Below are 10000 nucleotides of genomic sequence, written 5' to 3'. Positions count from 1 at the left end.
TCAGACATGATATTCTCCTTCAGAAGTTACAGAGTATAGGTGTTACCTCTTCGAGCTTGGAGTGGTTTCATAATTACCTGTCTGGTCGTAGCCAGAGAGTGCGCATTGGGGATGCTATCTCAGACCCGCTCCCTCTTAAATACGGAGTTCCTCAGGGTTCTATCCTTGGGCCCGTGTTATTTACCATCTATGTAAATGATAGCCTGCAGAATACAGGGCAGCTTTTCATGGTTTAATAACAAGTTAGGCTGATTTAATTCGCACAAAAAAAGAGCCACGAAACCTATATAATAAAATTGTATAACCTTTTTTAAATTGTGCCTTTCTATAAAAATACAGACTAGTTAATGAAATGCTATCATCTGCGGATGATAAAGCGACTGAAGCCTCGAAACGTCAAGATATTTTTTCTTTATTTTAAAAGTGCATTGGATTATTTTCACCTTCACAATCTCGAACATATTTACAAGCGATACAAAGTCAAAAAATTTAAAGTTTTTCTTGCAGTAAATGTAGATTGTGGAGTTAAACGAACCACTGGATTCGCCTTCAAAAGTGGCTCTGCCGTTGTGACGTTGAACCCAAAAAATAAGTTGTAAAACCTAGCATACAGTATCATAATCCTACAAAGTAACTTGGAAGAAAATATTCTCTTAAGATGTTTGTCGACTGGCCCGAAAAAGTTCTTCAAAATTGTGCTGGTAGATAAAAAAAACCAAAACGGCTACAGAAGTTGTAGTGCTCTCAGCACTTTTAAATCTGGCAAGAATATCTTCTTTGTCAAACTGTTTGACTTTTGAGTGATTCTCAGCGGATAATTTTCGATTGATGTCAGTGTGAGCCAAGCTTATTTTCATTACAATTTCTTACTTACATGTTCGTCGATGGTGTCGGTCTCGACGTTTCTGTTTAAAAACAAATCATCTCACTTTATGAAAGAAAAAAGCGATGAAAGTTATTTTTGATTGTCTCCTGGGAATATCGTAGAGTGGAGTAAATTTGCTAGGGGGTACTACCCCTAGCCGCTTTAATATACAAAGATAAAAAACTGAGGTTCGCACCTCTTTACGATTTTGAGTAAAATGTACTTCGCCCCAGTAAAGGTGGGGCTAAAACACGCCAAAGCTTCGTTGGGAGGTTTTTAGCCTATAAAAAACTCCAGGAAATTTGAGGCATTTGGAGTTACTTGAGAATTTAATGTAGACTGGTACCTCACAGAGAAAAATTGGGTATATTGGAGCCATTTACTCCCGTATGCGATTTACAACATTTGTGACGTTTTCCGATGTAAACAGAGGTTAACTACACTTATTTCAGCGTGTTACTGTGAGTCATTAACTTGAGGGTTCTTTAGGTGACAAATTCGCTGTTCAGCTACAATCTTTCTACTATCTTTAGTCTACTCAGTACCTTTTACTGCATGGTTTGCGGTAACTAAACTCTCACCAATTGGCCGCGGTGCATTGGCGACCAGAGGAGTGACTAGGGATGCTTTCCTCCGCTGGCAAAATAAAAACTGTTTAAAGTATTCCCTGAATCGTTCGCTTTGAAAGCCGTATATAACAGGGTTTATAGCGGAGTTAAATGTCACCATGACAACGGTCGTAATGTACGGAATCCCTCCGAACTCGTAAGCATGGTGGTAGTGACTAAGGGGGTACAGAATCAGCTGTGGAAACCAGCTCACGGCGTAAATAACGCTTACAATCAAGACTAACTTTGTCACTTTTCTTCTCGACTTTCGCACCGCTATTTGAACGTTTCCGTTTATTTTCTTGAACCACAAATCGTAAATGACTCTGGCGTATAAGGATATCATGATGGTGGCTGGGAGGATTCCGACAATTACGAGCCAAGCTGTGGAATTTGCTTTGCCGTAGCCTGGGCTTGGCCAAGCCTCTAGGCAGAACATATTCTCTTCATCGTAGTATATAGCGAAGAACAGTGGAAAGTTGAAGGCAATGGTGAAAATCCAGCAAGAGATGACAATGATCTTCACTTTTAACGCGGAAAATTTGGATACGGCATTGTAGGGGTTTGTAACGGCCTGATGACGTTCAAATGAGATTGCTACGAGCGAAAACACGGAAGCAACGCCTCCAATCCAGGAAAGATTCCCACCAGTGATAAACTTACATATTATATCGCCAGTTACCCCCGTAGGATGAGTAAATACATGTATAAAAACATACTGTGGGCTTATAAAGGTCACTGCCACCATATCAGCCATTGCTAAGTTCACAAGAAGGTAATTCATTGGTGTCTGCATACTTCTATTTAAATAAACTACCAAACAGACCAAAAGGTTGCCAACCAGACCAACCAACACCAGGGCACAGAAACTAAAGGTCAGCACAATATCCTCTGAATTCAACATGGCTTTCTTTCTGTAGAGGAATTGAAAAAGACCATCATTAAGGAAACGAGACATAATAATAATAATTTACATTTATATAGCGCAGACTTCTATGTGGATATATTCAGTCGCGCTTCACAATATCGTAAGGTAGTATTATGTTAATAGTAACTAAAAATATAAGAACTATAAAACCTACGAATCTATGCACTCCAGGGAACAATTACCTAGTAAACCTATTTGAAAGTTAAATTTAAAAAATTAGTTTTGACAGCTGTCTTGAAAGTGTCCTATGTCTTTATGTTGCGAATTGTGGAAGGTAATGCATTCCAGAGATAAGGTGCAGCTGACTGGAGGGCAAGATCGCCAAGGGTTGGACGGGTCTTGGTGCTAGGTAATTCGGGTAATAAAGACTCGTTTGACCTAAGAGAGTACCTGGATTGCTTTTTGATGCTAATTAAATTAATCAAATAATTATGAGCTAGACCATATAAACACTTAAATGTCAAAAGTAAAATCTTAAACTTTATACGGTAACTAATCGGGAGCCAATGAAGATGGAAAAGCAATGGCGTAACATGGCAGTATCTTGGTGATCCAGTGACCAACCGAGCAGTGGCATTCTGTATCCGTTGGAGTTTCATGATATGTGAATTTGGGAGGCCGTGTAGTAGACTGTTGCAGTTATATATTCTACTGGTTATGAAAGCATGAACTAAGGATTCAGTGAATGGACGACTTAAGTATTTTCTAATTCTACGTATGTTGTAAATATAATAGAATGCAGATGAGCAGGTTCTGTTAATATGACTTCGCATACTCATTTTCGAATCAAACCAGGTTCCCAGGTTTCGAAGTTCACATGATGAAGCAATTTGGGACTCGCCAACCGATAAGATACTAATGTTACTGAAAATAAAAATGGCCCGAGGCCAAATTAACAATCAAAATCAAATTAACACAGCACTTACGGACGAACAATGTATAAAGACAAGGAGTTGTAAAAGGAAAACAGACGTAAAATGGGACCTTAACAATTTTGTTGCGATTATTGAAGTCCTTTAGTGCAGATATGACTTTTGAATTTTTCTTCCGACGATGTAAGAGTTCATTGATTCCTTGCCAGGTTTGTTTCATGTTGTCCATATTATTCTCAAAGAACGTACCGTAATATCTCCTTTTACTCAAGCGTATCAGTGCAGAAATTTTGTTTCTGTATTATTTGTACCTAACATCGTCTCCAGATGCATATAATTTATTTTAACCTTAATAGGCGCCTTAATTCCTCTAGTTATCCAGGACTTGGATAATTGCTTTGCTTTGCGGATTGATAATCTTTTCATGGGGACATGTTTGTTAACAATTGTATTGTACTTCTTGTAAAACGATGAAAACAGTTTGTTCACACAATTTGTTCCGTTCGCCATTATTTGATCCATTCAACTTTAGATAGCTCGTCGTTAAAGCGATCAGCGTAGAATTTTGAACAGTCACGTATTTTCATATTTTTAACTTGTAAAAGTTTGTCTTTCGCTTACGTAGTGATACAAAACTGCGAAAAGTGATCACTAAAATCAGAGATAATATTTCCGCTTACAAGAAGTTTGTCAGGTGTGTTAACAAACATGTTATCAATCAACGTAGCGGAAGATCTATGAACGCGCGTCGGTTTGTCCTCTGCTGGAATAAGATAACAGCTTCTAAGAGAGAGCAAAAAATCCAAGCTTATTTGAGATGATTCATACTTGAGGAGATCAATATTGAAATCATCCATCATATGAATGTCCTTGTCATCAGACACCATTTTCTCTATTGTCCTATCTAAGTACGTTAAGAAGTAATCGGGCGAATTGTGCTGGCGATAAATTATTCCACAAACAATATTTTCATGGTTGACAAAAGAGATTTCAACCCAGAGGGCTTGGAATGCCTCATTTGAATTTTTTTTCAAAAACAGAGTAGTTAAGTGATTGAGCAGTAAAAAGGCCAGCGCCTCCAGAGGTCAGAGGTGTTGGCACGTGCTCAGAGACGTAACCAGGAATGCTCGAATGGGCGTTGTTTACATTAGAATTTATAATTTTTGTTTCTGAGCTACCAATAACGTCCAAGTGGAAATCCAGTTCATCTAATAAAAATTCAAAATTTCAATTTCAAAGATTTTTTCCTTGAACAGTTTAAAGCTGTGTGGCGAAAATTATCGGCTTTGGATGCGCTGATTAGGAAGATCAATATCAGTATTCAAATAAGTATCCAAATCAGAGTGCAGGCTAAAAATATCTAAGTCGTATAAACTGTTTAATTTATCTAGATTTTGCCTTGGGCACCAGTCAACAGAGATCGAGTTCTTGAACTGTCTATGATAGAGAGCCAGGTTACCTGTAAAGATAAAGTAAGGTAACTCTCACAATAATAATTTACTGGCCCTCTCTTCTGTTTTATTTCTATGGAACTTCATTGTAGCTTATTCCTGACGATCGTAGCATGTAAACAAGAGTACTTAGCTTAACTTTGCGAAGCCACTCCTTGGAGGTCTTCTAATCTACTCAGTTTTATTATGGTTGAGGTATTCGTCTTCCGTAAATAAACGAATCCGTTCTTCGCCCAGCAGTATTTATAGCTATTCGCCTCCTTGAATTTTATACTCTCAAATAGAAGCTCTTGTAACCTTGGTGTAAGATGATCATAAAGGTTGATGTGGCTTATATCTCAGTTCCTCGCCATTGAAGCCCAAGTCATCTGCATTTAAGTCAGACACTCCTCTCCTTGCCGCCATGACTTTCTCTCTGGCTATTCTCCGCACGAATTTACAGATGATGGCATTAGGTCTGTTGGTAGCCACGCGGGATGGCACCCGGTGTGCAGTGTCATTGTCTTTCAGTGATACATCATCGACTCCTAAACCAGCGAAAAGCCTCATGCAAAGATCGGCTGTTTGTTGGGATGTTTTAAGTTCGGCTGCAGCTGGTACACCCACGATTTTAATATTGAATTGATAACTGTATGCTTCAGAGGCTTCGATGGATTTCCTGATACGATCGCATTGAACTGAAATTTCGTTAACTCTTGAAACGAGCTCTTGGATTTGTCTCTCAGCTTCAACTTTAAATCGCATAAAACTATCATATTGACTTGCCATGAATTCGACTGAATGCATTTTCCCTGGAGACAATTCCCGTTCGGCGTGTCGGCCATGTTGATTCTTAGAAAGATCGTCAGAAACTTTCTGTAGTTTGTTCTTTAAATCTTAGATTTCATCGCGTAAAGCTTGGTTTTCCTTTCGTAGCTTCTCGTTACCCGTCATACTGAATGGTCTTCAGAATATTGGGCTTAGGATATAAGAGGAAATTGTGAATTGAGTTCGGTGCACTCGAAAGTACGTCCGCACAGCTCATGCGGACGAATTAACTTAACCTCTATCATGTCCAGTCGTTTTCGCGTGTTGTTTAATTGCCGATTCATTGTTTCCTCTTGTACTAGGTTTTAGCTCTGCCCTCCGGGAGTTCCAATAACTTTTGCTTTCGCCATTGTCTACAAAAGAGCATGATCTACACTTGACTTTTCAAACATTTCCAGTCACTTGATTCTAGCTTGGGCACTCTTTAGGTTTCTTGAACACATCGCAAAGTATTTTGATCTGCCGAAAAGTTGGCCTAACGTTCTCCTGGCCCAGGATACGCCCAATATTTTCAGAGACTCCTCTAATATGCGGGATTGAGGCAAAAGCTGTTCTGCCACCCGAGACTTCTGGGCTTACTTTGGCTTTTACGTTGCTGCAGCTGTCTCATGGATCTTTGGTGAGGCATAGGAGAATGCCGGAGTGGAATCCTGCTACATTTTGATTCCCCATTGAGATAAAGGAGTTCCTTTGGAAGGTCGCGTCCTACTTTGGCAGTTAGCACATATAAGTACCTACTGTAGTCGATGAGCTTAACTGAAAAGTGTTCTCTCATAAAAATGAGATAAATAGCGAAAACGCGCATCTTTTGAAGATGATCAAATTATTATCATATTTCTCGCTAAATATGCTGATCATAATAAGCTTTTGAGAAATATTTCCCTTTGATTTCCACCACTAAAACAAATAAGTCTTCAAGTCTTACGTAACAAGACATGAATGTAATGCATGCGAATGCAACTTTCGACAGAATCTTTTGCCAAAAGCTATTCAAAGATATCAATTTGAATTATCGGATGAAGTTTAGTTATATTACTATTTACTTTAGTGATAAATTTTTGTATTATATCAGAATTTAAACATGCGAGTCTGCAGCCGTTCAAGTATGGGAGAACGGTGATTATAAGCGTGTCGAAAATGCCCTTTACCTATTCTCACTTCACCTACAATAACTAAATCATACCTCCAGAAATGATAAATAAAATGTCTTGAATAAAGCTTTAAACATTTTCACATCACTGAACAAAAGCTCGGCTCCAAACAGACGGTAATTGTAAGAACAGATACTGTTTGATGTCGGCCCTACATGTCGTGTTTGACCTCCACATTGATGATGGAGACAGTTAAGTGTGGAAAACATCTCTTGTTCACCGTAAAAAATAATAGGCCATTTCCGAATTACGTTTGGCCTCTTTTTCAAAACGAGGCCTGGTGCTCAACCATACGTATGAAAACGAGTTTAATTTGCATGTGAATGAAAACTTATTACCATACGAAAGGACGAGCACCCGGCGGACTCGCTTTGAAAAAGAGGCTAAAGGCAATTCGGAAATGGGCTATAGGGGAATCCTTGTTTACAATATTTGCCTCATTAGCATAAGCAATTCAGTTTCTGATGGAGCTAAAAATAAATCAGTTCTGAATATCGAAAGGTCAAAGTACGATTAACTCGGCCAATGAATACGAGCCTGATGCATTGAATGCTTTTTGTGTAACAAGGGTTTAAAAACTCAAAATTTTTACATAGAATGTATGAGCTCATTAGCGCTTTTGCCACCCAGAAATTTTGCAGTTTTTGATGGACTATTTCTCCTTGAATATTACACCCCTAAGAGCTAAAAATTTCACCATGTACTAAGGTTTTCTAGCTCTTTAGCCGCCTGAAGTCAATTTGTATCTAACATGCTTCCTTCTTTACGCAAAGCCGTATGCAAATGAGCAAAAATGTAAACAATGACGTCAGCATGAATCCCCCTATTGTCACCCAGGCTGAAAGCCGTTGAACTCACCAAGTCTGATTGCTCAGGTGAAGACGGCTGCTAACTGGAATGTCTTTGCACGTGTGTACAAATCCATCCTCCAAAGTTATCGACAATCAATATACGTTTATGTATTAAGCAATAATTACAAACCGCTCGTTAAAAAGCTAAAATGAAGTCTTCAGGAAACCCCCTTAGATTTTAAGTGTATTAGCCGTTATCTCCTTTCTGCTTCAATCTGTTTTCCGGCTTTCAACGAAACACGCTGATAGTATGGTATTTCATGTCATTTGAGTGAAAAATTTGGACTGAGCCCACTTTGAAACATTGAGCAATGTCGGTGTAAACTAGTTGTTTGAGCCAATAAGAGATGGAGAATCATAACTTTGGTGCTCACAAGTAAGTCTTGCTATGGGCTAATCATGAAACCGCTCATGTAAAGCTTCCGGTAGTACTATCTAATATAGCTCTCTAGCTCACAGGGATTGCGAGGTGATCTAAATGACAATCCAGGCTAAAAATATATTTCATTAATGGTGAATTTCCTTTCTTTACCGGTTGTGAAATTTACATTTTACAATAATAAAACGGAACAGATGAACACAAGATCATTGCAGGGAACTTGAGTCGACGTTATGTAATTACGGTTATCTATCAATTTGTCAAGCTATGCTTAAAATTGATTTTACAGAAATAACTTATCGATGTCGTAAAAATGTATTGAAAATAAATTTATATCTACAGACCAAAACCAACAGATTTTGTTGAAGAGTGTCGTGATTCGCGCCTTTTTCGCGTGGAATATTTTTAAACAAGTTAAATATTTGTAACCAATGATAACTTGTTCCTCTATTTAATCAGTTTTGAACTTGTTAATGCCTGCAATCAATCTCTATAACCTTCGCATACAAATTAATGCTACTCAGTTGTAACCACGAAAGCGTCATCGATCTTCTAAACACTGACATTTTATTCAAAGAAAACGAGTTGACAGGCCGAAAATAAGAATGTGGATAAAAGATGAATTGAGAAAGATAAACCAATTACAAACGAAATGAAATGGAAAATACTTACATTGATAACCCCCAAATAAAACTTCAATAGCGGAAAACTTTGGCAAGAATACTCCTGGAACAGAAAACTGCACTCAGTGCGACTTGTGGAGAAAACTGACCGACAAAGTGATTATGTTAAGAAGCGAAACTGGGTTTAAATACGAGAGGAGTAATTACGTGCGACATGAAAATGTGCGAGAGTGAAGGTGTAACTGATGAAAGACGATAACAGACAAAACAAAAGAACACTAACACCAAAAAAGAAAAAAACACTAATGAGGAGGTATGAGCAAAGAAAAGAAAAAAATAAGGTGTGGAAGTAATTAGAAAGCTCTAGCTTAGATCTACTACTTTCTTCAATCTAGCCTAACATAAAGTAAGGAAAGCAAGAGAGTTTTTGTTTGTTTTGTACTGTCTCGGCAAAGAAACATCTGGTCTTTCGTTCCCAAAATATTAATTGGTATGTTTAAAAGATCCGCATTAGAGCGAGGGACAGCATTTAGTTTTAACGCCATAATTTATTATTTGCCTTGCCAGAACCAAATTAATTATACTAAGGGAAAATTCGCACCTGACCGATTTTTTATTATTTACTTTCTTTTTGAAGGGTTATTGGAGTTTGGGTTTCGACTGGCAAGTGAGGAGTATGATACCACAAATCAGCATGTTATTCCTTCCTTGAATCTTACTTTTGAAAAATTTCATCAAAGTTTCGTAAAAAAGAATAAGCGTTCAAAGATCTCACGCAGAAACATCAGCATTTATCCCTAGAAGCTAAACAAAATTCATATTGAGAAGTGCATCGAGGTGCCACGAATTACAATAACAACATGTTCCAACCTTTTGAGTTTCAATTAATATTCCGTGTGTCGAGCTGAAAAACGCGTAGAACTGCTGAAAAAAGCATGACTCGTGTAATCCTCATTCGTGTGTCACGGCCATTGCAATAAATGAACTGACAGATATGAAATGATTAGAAAAAAAAAATTACTCACATCTGTTCAGTTCTTGATTTCAGGGGTTTCTTGTCAATTGTTTATGTCGTAAATGCATCTAAAACAACGTCATCTGTTACTTCAAACTTTGGCTTAATGGACCCGAAAGCCTCCATCATCATCATGGCCAACACAAACGATTAATGTAAGATAGATGATTTTGTTGATACCGTGACGTCTGTGAAAGGTCTCGGGAAGCTCACCGGATCTTTTCGTCAATTGAGGACGAAAATAAAAACGACCTTTTAAACAAAGTCCTATTCAAAGTCAGAGAAGAGGGATCACTGATTGCACACTTGAAAACAACGGAATGATCGAGTGGAAGACAGTCTACTTATCTCATTCAAATGCCCTGAAGTAACCAACTTGATGGTTTTTCTTTTATATGCGCGATTTGCTACATACTCTTTTCTCAGAAAAGTACAGGTAAAGGAAATTAC

At 38.0% G+C, this 10000-nt stretch overlaps 1 protein-coding gene and 1 long non-coding RNA gene across 2 annotated transcripts in view; both read right to left on the bottom strand.

Moving 5' to 3' along the window:
• Nucleotides 1–1740, bottom strand: part of LOC111321844 (uncharacterized) — a 5173-nt gene extending 3433 nt beyond the window's left edge. Inside the window, 2 exon segments of the mRNA XM_088743521.1 lie at nucleotides 875–905; nucleotides 1411–1740. Coding sequence (XP_088599647.1) covers nucleotides 875–905; nucleotides 1411–1594 — 215 coding nt within the window. The 5' untranslated portion in view covers nucleotides 1595–1740.
• Nucleotides 1741–8584: 6844 nt separating this feature from the next.
• Nucleotides 8585–9547, bottom strand: LOC148717777 (uncharacterized). Its single transcript, XR_015994773.1, has 2 exons — nucleotides 9406–9547; nucleotides 8585–8638 (listed from the first exon to the last, which is right to left on the bottom strand). It is a non-coding gene; the product is annotated as an uncharacterized LOC148717777 (long non-coding RNA).
• Nucleotides 9548–10000: the final 453 nt, after the last annotated feature.

Source organism: Stylophora pistillata, chromosome 13 (assembly GCF_964205215.1).
Source record: "Stylophora pistillata chromosome 13, jaStyPist1.2, whole genome shotgun sequence".
NCBI lineage: Eukaryota > Metazoa > Cnidaria > Anthozoa > Scleractinia > Pocilloporidae > Stylophora > Stylophora pistillata.
The sequence above is the reverse complement of the archived record's forward strand: the minus strand, read 5'-3'. Positions and strand labels throughout refer to the sequence as shown.